General features: G+C 38.4%; 2 protein-coding genes across 2 annotated transcripts in view; both read right to left on the bottom strand.

The window, feature by feature from the left end:
• Positions 1 to 159: 159 nt before the first annotated feature.
• Positions 160 to 8,370, bottom strand: LOC106081910 (putative gustatory receptor 2a). The gene is made up of 5 exons (XM_059369984.1): positions 8,350 to 8,370; positions 3,600 to 3,699; positions 707 to 1,533; positions 495 to 656; positions 160 to 433 (listed from the first exon to the last, which is right to left on the bottom strand). The coding sequence occupies exons 1-5, from the start codon at positions 8,368 to 8,370 to the stop codon at positions 347 to 349; spliced, it is 1,197 nt and encodes a 398-aa protein (XP_059225967.1). The 3' UTR covers positions 160 to 346.
• Positions 8,371 to 12,167: 3,797 nt separating this feature from the next.
• Positions 12,168 to 25,603, bottom strand: part of LOC106081927 (alpha-protein kinase 1) — a 50,731-nt gene continuing 37,295 nt past the window's right edge. The window contains exons 3-5 of the mRNA XM_013244200.2: positions 15,918 to 16,266; positions 12,941 to 15,851; positions 12,168 to 12,867 (exon numbers count right to left, since the gene is read on the bottom strand). Coding sequence (XP_013099654.2) covers positions 12,672 to 12,867; positions 12,941 to 15,851; positions 15,918 to 16,266 — 3,456 coding nt within the window. The 3' untranslated portion in view covers positions 12,168 to 12,671. The remainder of the gene's footprint in view (positions 12,868 to 12,940; positions 15,852 to 15,917; positions 16,267 to 25,603) is intronic.

Below are 25,603 nucleotides of genomic sequence, written 5' to 3'. Positions count from 1 at the left end.
TCATAACCAGATAAAAAATGAATCAATCTTTAATCTATAAATGTATATCAACTATTAAATGAAAGATAGTTACATAATCGTTCTTTAAACATTAGTCTAATTTTTAAACAAAAAGTTTGGTTTGCTATTTTATGGATTTTTTTTCGCGTGTATGTAAAATAGATCGAAGAAAGTTCAAGTAGTTCAAATAAAGCGCCTCAAAATAAAGGTCTAACCTAACATACCACACACCAAACGATAGTAAGAAAGATCATATGCAGCATTCGCTTTTAGATAATTAAATAAAGAAGCTGAATGAAGAACTTCAAAAAGGTCCAAAGTGACATTGAAAAACATACACAAGAATTTAGACATTGTTTGATATAAAACGTTTATCCAAACTCGTGTGGAACTGTATGATTATCAACAGATAAGTGGTAACGGCAGCTACAATCTGAAATGGAAAACAAGCCCATTATTGAAAATATAGAACCACTTATATAAAGGGTCCCTACTGATGTTATCAATTTGTAGTCCATGTTGAAGAAACCGGCAGCAGTGAAGCAATCTTTACGCTGCATTACCTCCAAGGAGAATATTTGAAGAATTGAATGGAGCTCGGGCACCGCAACGCAATCAGCAGCAATTCTATGCAACAGAGTACCCGTAAGGGACATCTAAATGGCACAACTGAATTAATATAACAAATATGTACATTACAACTCACCGCATTGTTTGTTTTGCAACAGGCACTAACATTCACTCCAATGACCCCGATTTGCACCAGACACCAGCATATAATAACTACCACCTGATAATAACCCATTTGTATAGTCCGGGCCACCAAGGCAGCGAAGAGATTGTATCCTTCTATGGTTATCGCTCCAAAAGAGGCGCACGTCATCAGCACCAAGTGCCAGGCAAAGATGCGTAGTAACAATTCCACACAGTCGCCTAAATTTGCGTATATCTGTAGCAGATGCTTTAGGGTTTCCAAGGTGCATTGTGGTTTAGCAATTCTCTCACATAGATTCCTGGGCATGAAGTTTATGCCCAGAATGCTATTCCCAACACAGCCAGCCAGTTCTTCGTTGATGACATCAAACTTCGACTTGAGAATGAACATCAAATTATAGAACTGAAGTTCTTTGAATGTCAGCAATAATAACGGGAAAAAGCAGACAAACCAAAAACAAGTCGACTTGAAGTTGAGATCTTCAGGATCCCAATAGATTATGATGCAGTTCACCATGGACAGAGATGCTGTTACCACAAATGTCACAATGACCTGAATACACATGTGCTTCCTCATGCGAGTGTAATTGAACACTCGTCCGATGGCCTGTTCAAATTGAAAATCAATTTTGTATATCCCGCAGAGCAAGCTTTGCAGGTTCTGCAAGTTGCTCCAAGTGTTCAACAGAGCATAGCCACCCAATATGAAAAGGAAGAATAGCTGAGCCCAATTGGTGAAGTACGCAATTACCGTCTTGTCATGCAGCTCCTGGTGTTTTTTCGTTGAACTGATGTGATGGACTCCAAATCCAAATCCCACTGAAAATAGGGAAAAGTATATTGAATTAATGTCGCACTGATCTAGGGACGTTCAGAGAAAGTTTGGTGTCGAATTTGATAAAATATAGTTGTTCCTAAAATATTAAAAACAAGTAAAAGCGTGCTAAGTTCGGCCGGGCCGAATCTTATATACCCTTCACCCTGGATCACATTTGTCGAGTTCTTTTCCCGGCATCTCTTCTTAGGCAAAAAAAGGATAAAAGAAAAGATTTGATCTGCTATTAGAGCGATATCAAGATATGGACCGGTTCGGACCACTATTAAATTATATTTTGGGGACCTGTGTAAAATGTCAGCCAATTCGAATAAGAATTGCGCCCTTTGGGGGCTCAAGAAGTAAAATAGAGAGATCGATTTATATGGGAGCTGTATCAGGCTATAGACCAATTCTGACCATATAAAACACGTGTGTTGACGGTCGTACAAAATTTCAGGCAAATCGGATAATAATTGCGACCTCTAGAGACTCAAGAAGTCAAGATCCCAGATTGGTTTTTATGGCAGCTATATCAAGTTATGAACCGATTTGAACCTTATTTGGCACAGTTGTTGAAAGACATAATAAAATACGTCATGTAAAATTTCAGCCAAATCGGGTAGGAATTGTGCTCTCTAGAAGCTCAAGAAGTCAAGTCCCCAGATCTGTTTATATGACAGCTATATCAGTTTATGGACCGATTTGAACCATACTTGGCACAGTTGTTGGATATCATAACAAAATACTTCATGCAAAATTTCATTCAAATCGGAAAAGAATTGCGCCCTCAAGAAGTCAAGATTCAAGATCGGTTTATATGGCAGCTATATAAGGTTGTTGACCGATTTAAACCTAATTTAGCACAGTTCTTGGAAGTCATAGCGAAATACGTCGTGCAAAATTTCATTCCAATCGGATAAGAATTGCGCCCTCTAGAGGCTCAAGAAGTCAAGACTCTAGATCGGTTTATATGACAGCTATATCAGGTTATGGACCGATTTGAACCATACTTGGCACAGTTGTTGGCTATCATAATAAAACACGTCATGCAAAATTTCATTCCAATCGGATAAGATATGGCCCATTTACAATACCAACCGACCTACACTAATAAGAAGTATTTGTGAAAAATTTCAAGCGACTAGCTTTACTTCTTCAAAAGTTAGCGTGCTTTCGACAGACAGACATGGCTATATCGACATAAAATGTCTCGTCGATCAAGAATATATATACTATATGGGGTCTTAGACGAATATTTCGAGGAGTTACCACTTGTCAATTTAAATGTAAAGGAGCTGAGGGAAAAAAATCTCGGTGTGGAGCGAAAAATTATTGGCGGAGGGGAGTGCAGTGGAAAAAAGGTACCCGCTCCGGATCCTTAGTTTAAATACAACTTTTCTCTCTGCCTAACCATCTCATAAAAAATCACAAACAAAATATTGTATTTGCTTGATGTATTGATTTTTTGTAGTATTGATTTACTTTTTTGACAAAATCTGTTTGGAATACTTTCACTTTGAAAATTTTTGCAATACATAGGCTATTTTCATATTGACCAAAAACTTAAAACAAATATTTGTTAACTCCTTTTAGCATATTCACTGTCATTAAGTATGTATTGTACTTACCCACATATACTACAGATCCCAGCAATGACCAGAAAACGGCCCATATATCCCATACAATCGCTCTGTGGTCATTTAAATTGCTGATCGAATCCAAAAATATTGGGATAAAGCCAAAAAATTTAAAAAATTTCATAAAAGGAAAAACCACATAGCCAAAATCATTGGCATTAAAATTTCCACAAAAAAAATTGCGCAATTTTCCGAAATATTCCCTAAATTTATATTTAGGCACTTTCCGATCCATCATTTGCGTTTTCAGTTGAAAAACTAAAAGAGTGTGGCCAGAAGATAAACACATTCACCCAATTAGTATCCTGTTGTCTCCCCATAAAAGTCATAAGCGAGTGTCATGCGCTTTGAATAAATCAACAGGTCCCGTGGGGTACAAACGATAGAAGGTGTAGTCAAGGGATGTGAACGTGAGAAGATTCATAATTCACCTGTTGCCCGCAGGCTGTAAATGTTTCTGATGTTCTCGTCAGTATTCGAACTCAGGCGTTCAGTGGCATGAGCCTCTCCGCCACATTGGCCTCCAGGAGGCTAAAAGCGGTAAACTTTAATATCGCTTCACGTTTGAAAAAGACTACACTGATCGAGGACGGTACTTTGCCAATACAAGTTGGTATTAAATATCTTTGAAAATTGTTGTTTTGGCAGAGAAAAGTTGATACCAAACGTGCTCATTTCAGTACCACACGGTATTACAACGCCGTATGGTACAAAAACCATAACGGATGGTTGAATGAAACATCAAATGTTTACAAATGTGAAGCTGTCAGTTCTTAATAGCCTCCTTTGTCTGGTATTGAATTGATACCAAATGGTATTAAAAATTATTGCCAATACTGCGAGCAAAATAATACCAGGCGGAATTGGAATATTTCTATTAGAGTTTCGGTTCAGTTTGGATATAGGTCCCATATAAACCGATATCCTGATTTGACTTCTTGAGCCTTAGACGCGCAATTTTTGTCCGATTTGGCAAAAATTTTGCAGTTTGCAGATAACCCGGTGTAGCTCCAAAAAAATTTACCTCCCGATTTGACATCTTGAGTCCAAACAAGCCGCAATTTTTGGATTCCGATTTGGATGAAATTTCGCATGTGGTGTTCTGATACGACTTCCAACAACTGTGCTAAGCGCGGTCTAATTCAGTCTATAACCTGATATAGCACCCGTTCTCGCCATTATCCTAATTTGGTTCCTAGAACTTTAATTTTTGTTGGTGTGAAAGAAGTTTGCTATGTATGCCCTTCAACTAAATCTATTTTGTATTAATTTTAAACAGAATTCGAACTTGGCGCGCTTTTATTTGTTCCTAAATTTGATTTTACATTAAATACCATTCTAAGCTAAAGCCTGTCGAAACAAAATGTTACCTTACATTTTGCTCTCTAATGGATATAAAATTCCTTTGTATGATTAGACTCACTTCGACTATTTTAGTTCATTGATCATTGTTGGGAATTAAACTAACGTCCCCTGTACTGGTAATCTGAGCACCCTACCAACTCGGCTATCGAGAGCGACCTTAAATATGATTAACTCACGCACAGTTTTATTTTACTCACGAGTAACATGACTCAAACGTGACACATAAATTTGTGTCACGTTTCCACCTCAAATCCAATACCTCAATGTGCTTGAGGGTTCCATGTTGCATGTAAAGGATTTTATAAATTGTTTGCCCATCACGTGATAGTCATTTGTTTAACTTTATTGTCTCAATATTTACATTGATATGAATTTAATTAATGTGAGCGTTAGACTTGACAACCCCTTTTGTGGTCAATATGATAGAACTTTTGATATTAATCTAATTTTCAGCTGGTTTACGTACACACAGAAGATTAATACCCAACCATGGCTAATGGCAATAAATTTTACGAATCAAAGAATTCATCAACAAAGTTTGAAATGTTAATGACCCTTGGTATATTTAATAGTAAACACCATTACTGGTTATTAATACATTTTGCATTATTTTGCAACGTCAAGATGATTGTCCTATACGACAACTATATCCAAATATGGTCCGATCTGGTTCATATTGGGATTTCGATATCTAGGCATCTTAAATGTTCCAAATATGAGCAGAACTGAATTAAAACTGCGTTATTTATATCAAAAATAAAAAAATTGCTATTTTCACCAATACTACTTTTTTAAATCCTTTTATTACTTGTTCATTACTTTCAAAGCTTGTCGCATTTGGTGTCGCATAATAAATCGCACTATTCGAGTCGTTATAGATGGGTTCTCATCCAATGTGCACAAATTGACGGCAGGTATACCCCAGGGCTCTGTTCTTTCTCCTTCTCTTTTTCTTTTTTTCATCAACGATCTGTTAGGTCAGACATCAAATCCGATCTACGCATTTGCGGATGACAGTAATCTCTGTCATTCGTACTCATTCGACCATAGGCCGAGTCTTCGAGAGATTGATGACAAGAGACGGGTTATGGACGATACACTCTGCCAGGATTTGCTGTGCATCTCTGAGTGGGGTCGAATGAATCGACAAAGACTCAGTGGTGCTTGTTGTCACACAAACGATTCGCAGACCCATTACGATCATCTTTGTCTATCAACGGTGTAGATGTTGAGCAATCAGAAGGTCTTGATGTTTTGGGCATGAAAATACAAAGTGATGTCCGTTGGACTAAACATGTATTTGTAGTGTCGAAAGAAGCATTCAAGTATTTAGGCTTCCTTAAACGGTGTAAGAATTACTTCACTCCGTCTGATCTCCTTAACATCTACACCACTTTCATAAGACCGAAAATGGAGTACAACTCACATGTATGGGCTGGAACTTCAAAATCATCCCTGGAGCTACTGGACCGTGTACAGAGAAGAGCGATGGCATTGGGGACAGTGGGGTATCCAACTCTATTGCCTCCCTTCATCATCGTCGCAATGTGGGTTGTTTGGCGCTGTTCTATCGGTACTTTCATGGTGTGTGTTCGTCTGATATTCGTCTTCTTATTCCTGATGTAAGGATGTATGTCAGGGATACTAGATATTCCAGGAACTCACACTCGTTTGTAATTGATTGGCCAGCGGACCGTACAATGCATTATAAAGAGAATTCTTATTTCGCCCGAACCGTTCGTATGTGGAATCGACTTCCGGCTAATGTTTTTCCCACTCACTTTGACATCCAAAGATTTAAGACAAATGTCAATATGCACTACATCCTTTTCCCCCCTACAATTCCTAATTTCCTTTCGCCAACGCAATGCACTGCATTCATACGGGACATCCCATGCGTGTTGGCTGGAAGAAAAAAACAAAAGAAACCCGAAAGAGGTTGTCGATTAATCGTTCAATATGCCCAAAAACTAAACGAGATACTTTTTGAGATCTTATCCTGTAAATATTTATCACATATGGGTGCCCATTTGCTTTGTAAATAGTGCATAGGGATTCGGCCTATTAGATCTTCCTCTTTCAACTAAAGCAAAAAAATGTCGTCCCAATCGAATAGAATTTTGCCCAAGTTAGGCTTAAATGATCCAAAAAATTCAGACAAATGACACAATTCATAGGTTTTAAGCTTCTTTTAACATTAATCGATTAACCGCCCCAAATTTTCCGATTATTTGTTTATTTGAAAATGTATCGATTTCAATTATTAGATTTTTTGAAAGATCGCGAATAATGAAGTAACGATTAATCGAGTGTACACTCTTATTTTAACTTCCTGATTTATAAGCTTGTGGTAGCTACCCAACATATCTCTGATTCGACCTCTTGAGGGCAAACAATTGTCCACCTAATTTTAGTTATATTTGGTATAGCAGGTTAAGTTTGTGTCTTCTATAACTGTGCCAAGTAAACTACACATAGCTAAAATTTCCTCTAAAATTGATATTGCGATTTGACTTGTTCATCTCAAACCAATCTTTCGGTTTTTATTGTACAAAAGCACGTTTTTTATTCAAATTTAATAAAGTTGAGAGAGTAGATAGATTTCAAAGTGTTGAGTTGAGAAAATGCTCGGAACTTTTAGCCCCTTCCTCATATACATTGCTTGTTATTGGGTGTTTTACGCTATATTCTATGATAAATATATGTCAATTAATATTTTTGCAATATAACCCATTTTAATCACAAGACACATAAAAACATCGATTTCGTTATAAATACGGATCTGTGCTTTAAGTTCACATATATTCACAAGTACCAAACTTTTCTTTTCGCAAGAAGGTACATAACGTTTAAAAAAGGTATTGAATAGTCGACTCTGCCTGGCTTTTACCGTTTCTTAGCTATTTATATTTGTAATAGAAAGCCGAATAGTCTTTAACCAATTTTGATACCCATATCACAAAACCAAATGGCTTAGATTATTGTTTCAACCAAAACTTTAAGGGAATGGTTGGGTCTCATTTACATTGATTTCAAATATCTCTGAATTATAAGTATACTCCAAGTTCATATTGTTGGTGCCTAAAATAGTTAAGACTAGGGCAACAAATGATGTCAAGTGCAAGTCAGAGGTTCCAGATAGAACATCAGTGCAAGTTGTATCGATATAATGTGTTCACAGATAATGGACGTGTTTTATTTACCAACTAAGTGGATTTTCTCGCTTAGTTTGTATGGAGAAAAATTATTACTTAGCGGCTTGGTTTATCTCCGCTTATTATTGCCGTTTATTAAAACATATGGTGTCATCATTTTATCGGAATGATAACATAAAACAAGGAAGAATGCAACATATTTGTTCAATGGAATAATCCCAAAAACTAAAAATTAATTATATCCCCAAAAATTCAAATGAAATAATTCCCCAATAAATGAAAAAAGTCACCGAATAGGAAATAAAATAACCCCCAATAATTTTTGGGGTCTTATTTCATTTTTTAAAGATTGAAAGAGATTTAGGGAATTTGCTCAAAATATTAATTTTATTAAAAAAATACCACATTTGAACGGCAATAAGAAGAAAAAGATGTGCCAAATCCTTGTGAAATGGCATTAGCTTGCAAACTAAGCGGGCATATGTAGCAAATTTGCAGGTGTTTGCAACGTAAAAGGACTACGTTTGGAATTTTGTCTTTGCAAATAACGCGTTTAACTCCAGCGAATTGTGTGATTCTTTTCCTGGTTGGTAAGTTCAGCCGCAGATGAATAATTCTCTAAATCTTCTATAAAGATATTTGGAAACATGTTGACACATACATGATTTTTGGCGTTAACCATTCTGGAGAGAAAAGTTGCAACACCTATTTTGCCATGATCCTACAAAAGAGTAATTTCTTCAATTAAGCTCGCAAAAATAGTTTAATGATTTACCATCGGAAATAATTTAATTTGTTTAAAGCTTATCATTGAGCTTAAAATTGAATCGGACAGCACTGATTTGTGAGTAGTTTGCTCCGGTTCCTTAATGTAGTGCTCATGGACAAATTTCCATTTGAAGTTTAGTTATAATAAATTGTTTACTAAACGCGAAATTTTTTTATACCCACCACCGTAGTAGAGGAGGTATATTCATTTAGTCATTCCGTTTGCAACACACCGGTATCTGATCCAAATATGGTCCATATCGGACTATATTTTTAAATAGCTGCCATATATACCGATCTGCCGATAAAGGGTCTGAAGCCCATAAAAGCTTTATTTATTACCCGAGGGTTATCTTAAGCCTCCTGATACCTGACCTTAATATGGATCAAATCAGACTATATTTAGGTATAGCTACCATATAGACCAATCTCCCGATTAAGGGTCTGAAGCCCATAAAAGCATTATTTTTTAACCGATTTCGCTGAAATTTGAAACATTGAGTAGTTTTACGCCTCTTAATATAGGACCCAAACGTGGTTCAGATCGAAATATATTTAGATATAGCTGCCATATAGACCCATCTGCCGATAAAGGGTCTGATCCGATTTCGGTGACATTTTAAACAGTAAGTAGTTTAAGCCACCCGCTATCCGACCCAAATATGGTAAAGATCGGACTGTATTGAGATATAGCCGTCATATAAACCGATGTACCGATTAAGGGTCTGAAGCTTTATTTATTACCCGATTTTGTTGAAATTTTAAGTACAAAACTCAACAGTGACTTATATTTATAGGACCACTCAATATTATTATTATCCAATTTTCACCGGGGGGTTTTCATATATACCCGAGATGGTGGGTTCTGCCGAACTTAATGCCTTTTTACTTACTTAATTCTCTAGCAATATACAATCACAACAATTTTTTTTCAAGCTACTCATATAATTTTTTTAAAGCTACAAATACCTTTTTCTGTGTTCACAATGACCAACAATTTATTTTCAGTGCTCTTCAAGCAAACTCGTTGCACTAGATCCTACTTTAATAAACCATTTATAACTATGATTTTTTTTATAAATAGCTACCAAGAACAAACTTGTTTAGTTTAAGGCAAAATACATTACCTTTTTCCTACTCCGCTATTAATCCGTAAAAAACACCTTTGGCCATGTGGCAAATATACAATATTTTCTTTGACATATAGTAATTTATCGCGCTACGCCTTAAATGTTTTCTATTGGAACTTTGGAAGTCGTTTTTGATTGAGTTTTGAGCCTTAATCTCCATATAATAATCTTTCTCGTTTTCGTGGTGGTGCTTCGAATAATGTTTTTCTTGATGAGAAGTCAATCTAGCCATGTCCGTTCGTCCGTCTGTCGAAATCACGATAGCGGTCGAACGCATAAAGCTAGCCGCTTAAAATTTTGTATAGATACCTACTATTGATGTAGGTCGTTAGGGATTGCAAATGGGTAAATACCCAAAAGGTATTTACCCGGTAAATTGGGTAAATACCTGGGTATTTATAATTTTGCAGATATCTTGGATATAAAAATACCCATTTTTGTGAAGTGTGGTTCAGATCGCACTATATTTGGATATAACTGCCCTTAGACCGACCGCCCGATCTCCCGATATATGGTATTGAGGCCATAAAATGGGTTTTGATACTCAACTAAAAGGTTTAGAAGGCTACCAAAACTCACTGTTTAAAATTTCATCAAAATCGGATGAAAAATTCTAGTTTTATGAGCTTAATACTCCATAGCCGGAGATCGGTCTACATGGCAGCTATATCCAAATATGGTCCTATCTGGACGATATTCAACAAAATGGTTTAGAGGGGTACCCAAACGTACGGTTTCAAATTTCATCCAAATCGGATGAAAAATGCTCCTATATCGGGAGATAGGTCTATATGGCAGCTATATCAAAATATGGTCTGAACTTGACGATAATCAACAAAAAGTTAAGAGGGGCACCAGAACTCGCTGTGCCAAATTTCATTGAAATCGGATGAAAAATGCACCTTTTATAGGCTCATTACACTATATCGGGAAATCAGTCCATATGACAGCTATATCCAAATATGGTCCGATCTGGACCAAATTTGACAATGATAGGTCGGGGTCTACCAGAACACACTGTGCCAAATTTCATCGAATTCGAGTAATAAATGGGCCTCTTATGGCCGCAATACCATGGAATACATATCCAAATATAGTCCGATTTCAACCACACATCTCAGAAATGGGTAGGGGTTAACCAGAAATCACTGTGTCAAATTTTATCGAAATCGGATGAAAAATGACCAATTTATTGCCTCAAGATTTTAAGTCTGGAGATCGGTCTACATAGCGGCTATATATAACTAAAATCCGATTTTATGAGATCATAACATCAGGTTTATTTAAAAAGAAAACGAAATAATCAAAATTGTTTGGAAAATATTTTTTTTTTTGTCCAAGATATCGACAAATTATAAATACCCAAAAAAGGTATTTATTGGATATTTACCCAATAAATACCCAAGTGTTGGGTATTTACCCGGTAGAAACCCATCTCTCCAAATGGGTCATATTTGGGTTCAGTTTTGAATATATGTCCCATATAAACCGATCAACCGATTAGACTTCTTGAGCCCCTGGAAGCCGCGATTTGGCTAAAATTTTGCAGATGGTGTTCTGTTTTTCCAACAACTGCGCCGAGTACGGTTTAAATCGGTCTATAACCTGATATAGCTCCCATCCTTGGTCGGTTTCTAGAATTTTAATTTTCGCCTGTTTGACAGCAACTAAATTTATTTTGTATACATATTTTTAGTCGAATCCATGGTGGTGGGTTCCCAAGATTCGACCCGGCCGAACTTAGCACGATTTAATTGTTTGATCTTTTCAATCTATCTGCAAATGCAAATTTGCCCATGAATATTCCATTAAGGAACAGGGGAAAACTTCTCACATATCAATGAGTGCAGTCCGATTCAAGTTTAAGCTCAATGATAAGGGACCTCCTTTTTATATCCTCCGGCTTTCATTTTCCATTGGTTCACTCTCTGTTTGAACTGCTTAATTATTAGTCTGTTTTGGTGTAGTATCGACATCCTCACGACATCAGTCAATAACTTTCACTTTGCACAAATAAATAAATAATTGCTGTATTTTATTTTAGTCCTATCCAGTGCAAGTCAGATGTTCTGTAAAAAATATCAGCGCAAAGTTGTACTGATGGGTTATGGCTAAAATGCAATTAATAGATAATAAGAAACGATTGGTCGTAACTTGCACTACTTAGTCGAAGTCAAAGACACTTTAAAACCACTTTACACTACACCCCAAATCCACCTAATTTGAGCAAATTTGCCAAACCCGTTTTCACTACGTTTCAAGTCACGTTTCAAGGCAATGCAATGTTGCATTGGAATTCTTCGGATTGCAAAACCACTTTCGAAAGAGATGTTCTCCAAATCTGCTCAATTAAATAGATTTCCTCGCACTAAAAATAAAGCAGGAGATTTCTGAAATCTCGCCGAAAAACTAGATTTGCGATCGGTGTAAATAAGCCTATAAGCGAATAAAGCCAATCACAAAGGATACTTTCAATCCTGATGGTGTCCTGCTACAACAACAACAAATAATACTTTTGTATAAAAAATTTTATTTACTAACAATAGTAAGTAATTTAGACATAGTAAATATGTGTATGTAATTATATAAAAAAAAAATCAATATGTACAAATCAAATAATAAAATAGTTTAATAACAATTAACTAAAATTAGTAGGGCTTAACAAACAGTTTTATAAACAACTCTTCTCTCCGGCAACACGGAGAGCAATAACAAATAGCAAGCACTAAAACTGAAATTGAGCGGAAATTAGAGCGCCGAGACTTATTCTTACACTTTTTGTTTTTGTTTATAAAACTGCTCTTGCAAAATTTTCCAAGGTAATGCACAAAATTGGCAATGGTTTAGTCGTAAACGAGACCACCAAGGACCCATAACTTGTTATCCTGGAATCTCGTAGAGGGAGAAACATTTGGGGGAGCCTAACAATATTTGTTCGAAATACACTTGGAGAAATTTTGCCTAAAAACGAGGAAAACATGGCGCTTCATAGAATGCTTTAGCTTTGTGTGGCACTTGTTTGTGACAGTTTGGCGAACGCATTATCGTAGAAGTGTTAGGGGAGTACAAACAGCAGTCGGGGAGTTTAGCTTGAGGTCTTCTGCATCATGGATTCAAGAAATGTGGGATCCAATGTGGAGCCATGTTCCAAATCTTCAGTGCTGGCGTTTTCTTCGGCCACATTGACGAATTTGCTCGAAAGCTCACCATTTAGACGGTTGACTTCGCCTGTCGTTATGTCGTACATGTAGATTTCCTGTTCTGATGTGCTATCAGATGGCCTGCAAAAGATACAAACGGGCAAAATAATTGAGCACCACTGCTCGATTAAGAAAATGAAGGGGAGGTACTTACTTCGCTACCAATAAAACAACTGATTGTTGTTCAACATCTGTCCTCGATTCCTTCTCCAGCCACCGCTTGAAGTTTTCTGTGGTAGGCTTTTTAACCAAGACCTTAATCAGATCGCCGCCTAAGAATTTCACTTCTTTGGAGTCTTCTATCAGGGAGCCATCAGTGCCGGCGGGAGTATCTACGGGAGCCAGAACAACCACACTCTGTAATGTTCTTGACTTAAGCTCCTCCACATCGGGTTTGGGGAAATTGGCAGCATTGATTTTCAAGGGCAGATATCGGTTGTATTGACGCTCCGTTGAGCTGGTCAGGGGCAAAGCCTCCGACTCCTGGCCATCGAAACGCACAACCTTGCTATCGGTTTGTTTGTTGTGGGGCACCGAACTTGACTCCTTTACCCGCTCCAGATCTTTGGCATCCAAAGACACTTTGTCACCATTGGGCTTGACTACAGACAAAACCTTTTTGGATTCGGAGATTTGAGCACCACCACCAGCACCATAGAAGTGTTGCAAATGTTCTGCGGGAAGATTCTCCAGGGCTGTGGCTCCCTCCTTGTCATAGTCCAAGACGGAAATGTCCGCATGGCTCAAAATGCCGGAGGAGAGCAATTGCTGTCTCAAGTCATCGGGAACTTCGGCTGGCAACTGCGCAAGAGCTTTTGGACTAGGGGTGGTGGTGGCAGTTGACGTTTCCTCCTTAGGAGGTATGTAAGCGTTCTGTGACGGCAGTGGCTGCGGCTCTTGCTTTTGGCGTTGTTCCAACTCTTTGAAAACATCCGAGTGATATGTGGACACCCCAAATTGGCTACTGCTTGCAGCCGAAGCACCATTGTTGGCTTCACCTTGGGCGTGCGTCAGCGAACCTGAGCCCTGTCTAGGTTGCTGGAAATAGTTGTTGTACTGGTCCTGCGATTGGTGAATGCTAGTAATGACCTGCGGCGTTTGTTGCTGTTGGCTACCTTGGGCAGAGGAGGGATAGTGAGTCGCCTGGTACTGCTGATAAACATTTGGGGGCATGGGAGTTACAACCATAATTTTTTGACCATCAGTCGATTGCACGTAATGGGGAGCTGGTGTTGACGAAGAGATTTGCTGCGGTTGCACCAGATTTTGTGATGTTGTAACAAAGTTTGTGAATTGGGTCTGGTGTTGCGTTTGTGTTTGTGATGGTAATTGAGACTGGGATTGCACTTGACTTTGTTGGTTGTAGGTGCTAAAACTATTGGTGTTGGCACTGATATACTGATTCTGTTGTTGTTGTTGCTGTTGATGATGTTGTTGTTGCTGCTGTTGATGATGTTGAGGTGCTAGGTTGGGAGCAGGTATATCATGGATCACTTGATTCTTAGTTTGATACTGCGATGGGTGATAGTTGTTCGGAATGGTCTCTGTGATGTGTTGTTCGAATTTGGGAATGGATTTGAAGAGCTGAGTTTCTTTGGAGGGTTTAATGTCCAACCAACTCAAATCGGGTGCAGACGATCCCACAGACGTAGGGTGCGACTGGTACTTGGTCTGGTATTGTATGGAGGACTGGGGCTGTTGGTTCTTGTTCTGGGTGTAGTAGTTGGAACTGCTCTGATAGTTCGAAGTTTGAGCATGATTCGCGGTTTGATGCTGTTGATACTGCGACTGTGGTTGCGGTTGTTGTTTGTAATACTGGGGTGGGGGAATAGTGGGAGATTGAACAGTAAAAGTGGGCTGTTGAATGAATTGGGGTTGTCTTTGGAAGGTGTAGGGCTTGGAGTTGTAGTGGGTATTCTCCAGTTTTGCGGCTATGGGTGTTGGTCTGCTGGCAAGAGCAGCTGGAGCCGGTGTTGGTCTAAACTTGATGGGCTGGTAGGGTTGTGCAGCCTGTCTGTTAGGCAATTCTTGAGCTTTGGGCGGGGCGCTAGGGAAGACAATTGGTTGCTTGGGAGCCTGTGTTGGCTTTTGCTGAGTATGGGTATTGTAGTAGGCGCCATTCTGGTTGTTGGTCTGAGACTGTTGCTGATACAATTGGTTGTGATTGACATAGTACTGGGACTGTTGCTGCAATTGCTGAGCTATATGTTGTTGTATTTGGTTTAGGGGTTTGCCAAGTTGCTGCTGCTGCTGCTGTGACGGAGCTTGGTATTGTTTCTGCTGTTGTTGGTGATATTGAAGAGCTGCACTCTGTGGAGGCTGCGATACAAAAGGTGATTTAAGCTGTGACTGAGGTTTCTGCTGATACGTTTGGCTAAACTGTGGAGATTGTTGCTGATGCTGTTGTTGCTGCTGGTGTTGCACTGGTGGTCTGAAATATGTGGTGGCATGTGGATTGGGCAACTGCTGCTGTGTGTTCTGATACTGCAAATTGGACGAAGATTGGAAGAAATTGTTTGTATATGGCGAACGAGCATGTCCTTGGAAATCCTGCCTTGAATTACCAGCAAATTGCGTCTTTATGCCAGTCTGGGGCACGGGCACGGCTACCACCTGACGCTGCACACTTTCGGCATCATGCTCCTGCAAAATGTGGCCCCTTTGTGACTTATCCTCTGTGCCGAATGTTACATGAATGCCACTGTTGCCATGATATTTCTCAGAGTCGGGATGGATGATCGTTCTCAAGGTGGTGGTTTTCACGGGGGGCAATGGAGTGACTGGATACTCTATAATTTCTTCTTCTTCCTCCTCTTCTTCGTTATCGTCATTGTTCAGCGACGCAATGGGACTTTCCAAGTGCAGTTTGTTGTTCTCATCCTTTTTGTAGTTGACATAGAAAACATGAACCTTCTCCTTTTTCTTTTTCGTCTTCACCACTGTGGGCTGGGGACTGGCCAAGGTCTCATTGGCATCTTTGATGATGATTTCAATAATCGGCTCAGGGGCTTCCAAGTACTGTGGATAGGGGCTATAATTGTAGTTATAGTCCGTAGGGTATTGACCTAAGCAAAGGCAAATGCATAAAATTAAGCTAAGATGATTATGACATATATTTCCTAAAAACTTACCAATGCCATTGCCATTGAAGTAACCGGGTTGAGTACTGTAGGCGGCCCTCGGGTCGGGACTGTAGCCTCCTCTTCTGGCTGCCACTTGTGGATACAAGAAACCAGCATTGCCGAAATCGTAGAGGGTACGTTTACCTCGATTGTCTCCGGGCTTAGTGGATTTTAATGATTTTGCGCTACGAACACTGGTCAATGGAGCAGCAGATGACTCAGCTACAGTTGGTGCGGTACTTTTTTCTTTTTTCGCAGCAACAGCGGAAGCTACCACCTTCTCTGAACCTTTTTTGTTGGAATTATCATTTTTGCCCGAGGCAGTAGCTGCTGTTAGGGATATTAAAATCCCAATCAACTGAAATGCACACAAAAATAAGACAAGTTGGTAAACAAAAAAAAAAACAAAATATTTGGAAATTGATGTAGTAAAGCCCGAAATGGATTTGACTGACTGTCTGTCTGTCTGCCAGTGTACACCCCCTTCGATATTCAATTATCATCTTGACATGAAGCATGGTCCAAATGAAACAAACATTCCAGTTAATGCCAAAAAAAACCTCACTTCATTATCATTAATCACGAAATTGGTTGAAGGTTACGCGTTCATACCAATCAGCCATCATGCCAAGCAGCCATTTGACACTTTAATCGGAATACTAAAGTTAACTAACTAGCCTTATCAACACGTTCCATCCTCCATCTGTGTTGCCACATTCCAAAGACAATGCTTGCAAAACGGGCCATTACAGCAAACAAACCAAAACAACACAACAAGCCATGACCAGAATGCAGGTCATTTCACTAAGAGACCAATTCAGCAAATTAATTTCCACTAAATCACAAACGTTGCTATGTGATTGCCACAAAATTTGAATTGTATGTTTCATTAGTCGCTGCTGTATTGTGCCGCAGGCATATTCGCCTAATCTCAGGTACTTACTGCTAAACCGACTAAATTATTTTAGTCATAATGTGTTATAAACAAATTAAAAAAACACAGTAAGGAAAGACAAAAGTCGGGCGGAGCCGGCTATATAATACCCTACACCAACCCTACAATTATAAATTCGGGCAACATATAAATATATATGTGTATGAGAGCTATGTCTAAATCTGAACCGACTTTTTAACGGATCGGTTGAAAATTGTAGCTACTATGGCCATTTGCAAATGCAAATCGGACGATACATATATATGGGAGCTATATCTAAATCTGAACCGATTTTGATGAAGTCTCGCAGATATGTTAAGATCAGTAACAAAATAATCCGTGCCAAATTTTGGGCAGATCGGTGGCAAATTGTGTTTATTACAGCCTTATAAGTGTAAATCGGGCGATACATATATATTGGAGCTATATCCAAATCTGAACCGATTTGGATGAAATCTTGCAGATATGTTAAAATCAGTAACAAAACAATCCGTACCAAATCGGTTTGTGCAGATCGGTTGAAAATGGTAGCTACTACGGCCATTTAAGTGCAAATCGGGCGATACATATATATAGTGTTCGCCTCCCAACATCCGACTCAAATATGGTACAGATCGGAATATATTTAGATATGGCTGTCATATAGACCGATCTGCCGATAAAGGGTCGGAAGCCCATAAAAGTTTTATTTTTTAATCGATTTGACTAAAATTTAACTAAAATTTGAAACACTGAGCTATTTTTAGCCTCCTGACAATCGACCTAAATATGGTTCAGATCGGACTATATTTAGATATAGCTGCCATATAGACCGATCTGCCGATAAGGGGACTGAAGCCCATAAAAGCTTTAGTTATTACCCGATTTCGCTGAAAATTTAAACAGTGAGTAGGTTAAGACCTCCCAACATCCGACCTTAATATGGTTTAGATCGGTTTATAAATGGATATATCTGCCAAAAAGATCAATATTTTGTTCTACAAAATTGAATAGTGACATATATATTAGACCACTCAATGTCCGTGCCGAATTGGGTGCTTAAGTTATCCAATTTTCACCGGATTGTGACTAAAAGGGGTTTACATATTATATACTCGAGGTGGTGGGTATGCAAAGATTGGCCCGGCCGAACTTAATGTCTTTTTACTTGTTTTTTTTTTACTTTTGTAAAAAACATTGTTTATTTAGTTTTTGAAAAAAAAAGAATAGAAAAAAACTTTTGAGTTCTTATGGAAATAGGAACTCAAAAGCTTTTTCTTACCATTTAGCCAAGAAAAGTGAATATGAATTACCTTAACATATATTGGTAAGTATTCAGGAAATACGCAAATTTGACCATGAATATTCCATAAAGAAACAGCGGGGATATTCTATAATATCAACGACAGATCTGATATAGGCTTATGAGGACCCTCCTTCTTATTTTTAACACCACTATCATAGCATAGAAGTTAACACGGCAAAATGTCGAAGGTAATTGCCACACAAATTTCGCCAGCACTAGAAGGGGATAATCAACCTTGAAAACTTTTTCTGATGTTCTCGACGTGATTTGAATCCAGGCGTTTAGCTACAAGATCGTACATGCCAATCTCTACGCTACGATGGCCTCCAAATATGTATTTTTATACCCTCCACCATAGAATGGGGGTATACTAATTTCGTCATTCTGTTTGTAAAACCTCGAAATATGCGTCTGAGACTCCATAAAGTATATATATTCTTGATCGTCATGTCATTTTAAGTCGATCTAGCCATGTCCGTCCATCCGTCTGTCTGTCGCAAGCACGTTAACTTTCGAAGGAGTCAAGTTAAGTGCTTGAAATTTTGCACATTTCCTTTTTTTGTATAGGTCGGTTGGGATTGCAAATGGGCCAAATCGGTCCTTGTTTTGATATAGCTGCCATATAAACCGATCTTGGGTCTTGACTTCTTGAGCCTCTAGAGGGCGCAATTCTCGTCCGATTAGACTGAAATTTTGCACGTGGTGTTTTGGTACCACTTCCAATAACTGTGTTAGGTATGGCGCAAATCAGTACATAACCTGATATAGCTGCCATATAAACCGATCTGGGATCTTGACTTCTGGAGCCTCTCGAGGGCGCAATTACCATCCGATTTGGCAGAAATTTTCTACAACGGTACCTCTAAAGACCTTCAATATGCGTGTTTAATATGGTTTGAATCGATCAATAGCTTGATACAGCTCCCATATAAATCGATATCGCGATTTTGCTTCGTGAGCCCCTACAAGGCGCAATTCTTATCCGAATGAACTGAAATATTACACACTGACTTCTATAATGTTCAGCATTCATTTATGATCCGAATCGGACTATAATTTGATATAGCTCCAATTATATAACAGTTCTTATTCAATATTCTATGGTTACCTAAAAAGAGATATCGCGCATAGAACTCGACAAATCCGATCCAGGGTGAGGGTATATACTATATGAGGCATAGAAGTTGAGGGGCTAATACAACTTTCTGTCCCATATTAGCATACAGGTTAGCGCAAAAAGTACTCCTTTTATAGCTTAAGAAGATTTTACACCCGTCCCTACCCTGTTTAGTTCGATTTAGCCCATCTTCCAACTTAACCTACCTAACAACAAAAAAAACTGTGCCCAGTTGCAGATTAAAATCGTCACTTTGGCAATCAACGTCATTTCGGATTTCAAATGTTACTTTTTGCATTTTAAAGTATTTCTAACTATTGACTATGAACTTATGATGACTCCATATTAGTTTATGTAGTTCAACTTGTAAAAACACTGCTCTATTGTGAAAAGAAAAATATTTAACTTTCAGTTTCAATGTTTTTTATCGTTGGGCAATCTCAAATTTGGTTTTTGTAATGCTGTTTGTCTTGGTCCCATAGAGGTGACAAAATATTTCTTGGGAGTCTTAACCTACATGAACAGCAGATACTAAATCAAATGATAATTTTTCACCATTCAGTCTAACTTGTTTGTACTTTAAAAACTATGAATTTATAACGACGACATTTAAATTAACACCAAAGAAAGCAGGGTGGATCTCACATACCATGGCACATTGGCAATCACCAAATCATTATGCACCATATAACAAAATTCAAATGCAAATTCAAATTGTTATTCATGTCAAACGTTTGCTCCATAACGTAGACTATTAATAATTGTTGATGACAGTGGAAATATGTTTTGGAATTACTAAAAAATTGTGTTGACACTCGAAAAGGGCTCACAGTAGCTGATCTGCATATGCAGACTGGCGAGCCTTTCCAACGTTAGCTAGCATTGAACAAAGATTATATTCATCCCATAGAAATGAAGGCAACGCTATCTTATTGCCAAGATGAGCTCACATACCAGACTGAATAATAACTCAGTGCAAATGGTGTCATGGACATCTGCCAGAGTGCGAGTATTTACATGCGAGAGTTGTATGTGGAGAAACTCAAATTGTTCACCTTTCAATTGAAAACCTGCCCAAGATTGCAGGTAAGCCAAAATCAAAATTTCACTTTTAGCTACAGAAATTAGAATTCTTTAAACAAGATCAATAAAAGCCATTTAAGACACACAGCCATGCTAATGTAGTTAAAAACATTACCTCCATTTTATATCGAACATACTTTCTGAGTACCAATACCTTTCAATTTTATTTAAAAAGTAAAAAGCATTCAACTAGATGAAAGTACAAATGTAAGATTTTGTCAGCTATTAATTAATATTATTTTCTCAGTGTGCGAGAATCGAAAAAAAAAATAATAGTAAAAAATATGCCGTTTGAGAATGGATAGAGATAACTCTTTGAAATTTTAAATGGTAAGAGCTGAGGTGTCATGTGTCATGTCATGAATTAAATTTTGAGTACTATCCGGCAAAGAATAATTTTGGAAATCGGATTACAAATAAAGATTTGGCACCTCGAACAATTTTTCGAAATGCCGAGGTGATTAACTTTAAGGCCCAGTCAAAAGGCACCCAGACCATCTAGGGGCGGAAATTTTGCAGCTCTAATCATTTGAAATTTCAAAAAAATTAATGGCCATTTACACCTCCTTCTGATGTTGTTGTAGCAACATTTGGAGGTCGAGATGCTCGTCAAGCTCCTGTAGGTGAGCAAGCTCGTTCCGGTCAAAAGGACAGATCGCAGCGTGATCAGGGTGGCCATTGGTTATTTGCAAATTTTGCCCATTCCACTAAGGAACAGGGTCAAACTTCTCACATATCAATGAGTGCAGTCCGATTTTAAGTTCAATGATAAGGGGCCTCCTTTTCATAGCCGAGTCCGAACGGCGTGCCCCAGTGCGACACCTCTTTAGAGAGAAGTTTTACATGGCATAGTACCCCCACAAATGTTGCCAGCATTAGGAGGGGAAAACCAACAATGAATTTTTTTTCTAATGGTCTCGCCAGGATTCGAACCCAGGCGTTCTGTGTCATAGGCGGACATGCTAACCTCTGCGCTACGGTGGCCTCCTTTGGTTATTGGTTATTTAAAGGCGCCAATAACTCGCCTTGTCATATCGAGCATCATCGACACTCAGTATTTGTGCAAGAGCCGTTGCCGCCCGACCTCTCATTGAGACTCTCCGCTCGATACCGCTGATTGTCCGCAACTGCAGTTGCAGCTACTCCATATAGAGCATTACACTATCCACAACCTATGGACGCGCCCGGAAACTCGTAGCTAAGCTTCTCGTGGCAGCAATGACCACCACACGGACCTCGGACCTCAAAGTTCCTGCTTGTGTGGTGCTCACAGCTATCTCGTGCCGGGTCTAGGATTGCGTCTTATACAGCAGTAAAATCAGGGCATGATGGCAATTTCGATGCTAAGCTCAACTACTTATACCCTGCACCATCCTTTGGTACAGGGTATTATAACTTAGTGCATTTGTTTGTAACACCCAGAAGGAAGCGAGCTAAACTACTTGATAAGTATACCGATCGACTCAAAATCATTTTCTGATTAGATTTAGCTATGTCCGTCTGTCTATCCATCTATGCTAACTGGTGTACAAAGTACAGATCGTAATTTTTATCCAATCGTCTTCAAATTTAGTACAGACATCTTTTTTGGCCTAGAGACGAAGCCAGTTGAAATTGGAAGAAATCGGTTCAGATTTGGATATAGCTCCCATATATATGTTCGTCAGTTAAGTTATATTGAATTATATCGACATTTGTCCACCGATTATATATATATATAACGCACTTGTTCACTTCTGAAGCCTGGGCAAGCGCAAAAAACAACCGATCTTCTCAAAATTTTGGACAATGTTTTCTTCTCAACTATCACAATATGCCCGGGTTTTCGTTTGAATTGGTTCGGATTTAGATATTATAGCTCCCATATATGAGTTCGTCCGATTTAACATGAACCAACTTAGGGACCTAGTATGGAATACTACAATATTTAAAATTTTGTAAGCTGCAAGGAATGCTTGACTTAGATTTTTTTTCAGTTTACTTTTTAGTATTTAGAGCGCACAGATAGCCGATTACTGATGTAGGTGTATGTCCATAGTGCCTTAGGGCGGACTAATACTCGCACCCTCTTTTCAACTTGACCTAACCTAGAAAAGAAGTGTACTAAAGTAAATTAGATTGGCGTAAAGTGGACTAATGAAACTAGTTAAAAAAATTTTCCCGTCATATAAGGTCAAGATTTAGTGAATATTTTTTTATAGCTCAAAAATCTAACAAACAATTTTGTCAAAATTCTTGTGATTAAGATTTCTGGAAACCTTTGTAGGGTCTTGCTGCATAAAATTGCATAACATTTTAAGAAAATGTTTTCTTGAGTTGTAAAAGCATAGTGAATGAGGTAACAAAAACGAATCTTTTCAAATTTTTATACCCACTACCGAAGGATGGGGGTATATTCATTTTGTCATTCCATTTGCAACACATCGAAATATCCATTCCGACCCTATAAAGTTTTATATTTTCTTGATCAGCGTAAAAATCAAAGACGATCTAGACATGTCCGTCCATCTGTCTGTTGAAATCACGCTACAATATCCCAAAATAGAGATATTGAGCTGAAACTTTGCACAGATTCTTTTTTTGTCCATAGGCAGGTTAAGTTTGAAGATGGGCTATATCGGACTATATCTTGATATAGCCCCATATAGACCGATGGACCGATTTAGGGTCTTAGGCCCATAAAAGCCACATTTATTATCTGATTTTGCTGAAATTTAAGACTGTGAGTTGTTTTAGGCCCTTCTATATCCTTCGTCAATTTGGCCCAGATCGGTTCAGATTTGAAAATAGCTGCCATATAAACCGATCCTCCGATTTAGACATTTATTATCCGATTTTGTGAAATTGGGGACAGTGAGTTGTCTTAGATCCTTCGACATCTTTCTTCAATTTGGCTCAAATCGGTTCAGATTTGGATATAGCTGCCATATAGACCGATCTCTCGATTTAAGGTTTTGGGTCCCTAAAAGGCGCATTTAATGTTCGATGTCGCCGAAATTTGGGACAGTGAGTTAAGTTAAGCCCCTCGACATACTTCTGCAATATGGCTCAGATCGGTTCTGATTTGGTTACAGCTGCCATATAGACCGATCTCTCGGTTTTAGGTTTTGGAGCCATAAAAGGCGCATTTATTGTCCGATGTCGCTGAAATTTGAGACAGTGAGTTGTGTTAGGCTCTTCGACGTCCTTCTTCAATTTGGCTCAGATCGGTGCAGATTTGTATATAGCTGCCATATAGACCGATCTCTCGATATAAGGTTTTGGGCCCCTAAAAGGCGCATTTATTGTCCGATGTCGCCGAAATTTGGGACAGTGCGTTGTGTTAGGCTCTTCGACATGTTTTTGCAACTTGGCTCAAATTGGTCCCGATTTGAATATATCTGCCATGTAGGCCGATATCTCGATTTAAAAGGCGCATTTATAATCCGATTTCACTAATATTTGACACAGTGGCTTATGTTAGGCATAGCGACATTCGCATCTTATATGGTTCCGATCGGTTTATTTTCAAATATAGCTACTAAAAATACTTTATTTTGTTATACACAATTGAGCAATGACTTGTGCTTATTGGTATTTGGTCTAAATCGGAACATATTTCGATATAGCAGTTATGGGTCATAAGCTATGCATTTTGCACCGGATTTTGACGAAAGGTGGTTTAAATATTTACCGAGGTGGTGGGTATCCAAAGTTCGGCCCGGCCGAATTTAACGCATTTTTACTTTTTTTTTAATTTTTGGTCAGCAAATATTTTAAATTATTACTACGCCAATATAAATTCTCCAAATAATGAATATACGAAATTTCATCAAAGTCGCTAATTTGTAATAGACTTGTAATACATACCAATTAATCGTTTTGAACTGAAGCTCTCAGCAAGCTTATCGATGACAATATGGTTTTAACTACTTCATGCTACTTGATTTGCTTAACAATAATATTCGAAAATTGCTATCTTTTTGTGACAGATGATCAATGAAATCAAATAGAAAACTAACGAATCTAAAGAATGCGATAAGCTTTCTCGCCATAAGAGAAAGCATCTAAACTTTTTTTCATTTTATGTGTTTTCATTTCGATTTGTTTAATCGTGAAAATGACAATAACAATTAATAATTCGTCGAAAAGGTGCCCATATCAGTGCATGGCAGATGCTCGAGCAATGTGTGGTTTGTTCAATTTTAAATATTTTATTCACACAGAGATTTACGATCACGATAATGCCCAAGTGTGAATGACCCATAGGCAAGTGCTCATAGGAGGTTTGTAAGGAACACTTCGTGAAGTCTTAACCCATATGACTACATGGATTTGAAAACAAATTGTTGTACCATAACTCATAGTCTGATGAAACGCGGGTATTTAAACACATTTTGATTGTCATCACTTCATCAGCTGTTTATGGCCCTTACAGATTGAGTCAGTCATTTTTGACACTAATGGTATCGAATCATGATGAAGCCATCTTAGGCAACAGCAGCAATGAAGAAACGATATTCTTCGTTCATATCCATGCAAAAATCATTTGTTTTTGAAGAAATTTTATTTTATTTTTTATTATCGAAATCTTTGCATGGCTTCCATTGTCTTATATAATTCGTTGGAAATGATGTGCTCAGTCATCGTTTTTTCACTAGCCCAGTACTTGAAGACAGCAAGTCAGTCAGACGAGCGACTGGACGCGCTGGTGATCTTATTACAAATCTTCTCTGAAACAAAAACAGCAACTGCAACAACACAATATCAAGTTGAATGTGATAATCTTATACACATGGAATGAGCTTCGCCCCAAAATCTGTGAAATACCCAGGCAACGACTTAAATTGGCATCGCAGTTAAAGTGACACAACACCTGACAAACAATGCCATGCAGGCAGTGAAATTATGTCATACCTTTTGCTGGTGGCAGCCCTGTAAACGCTCTAACACCTACTGATTAACACCCATCCATCTTCGCGCTGATGCCACTCTAGGCTCTGCTGCAATGTGTAGGGTCTGCAATGCCACCAATTGTGGCATCTGAGAAGCCAATTTTCCATCAGAAGAAGTAGGTGTCACGATAACGTAGCCAGCCAGCCAGCCAGCCAGTCAACCAGACATTCTCATGACACTTAATTGGGTTTCATCTTCAGTTTCAGTGGTGGTCCAAAAGGGGCGTGTAATCTTCCTATGACTGTTCAATGTTATCGCTAACATAATTATATCAACTCATCACTGAGTGGGACGGACAAATGTAAAACCATGGTTGAGTGAATCAATCTTCAAAGGGCGAC

This window comes from Stomoxys calcitrans, chromosome 5 (assembly GCF_963082655.1).
Source record: "Stomoxys calcitrans chromosome 5, idStoCalc2.1, whole genome shotgun sequence".
NCBI lineage: Eukaryota > Metazoa > Arthropoda > Insecta > Diptera > Muscidae > Stomoxys > Stomoxys calcitrans.
This window is presented reverse-complemented; position numbering and strand designations above follow the sequence as displayed.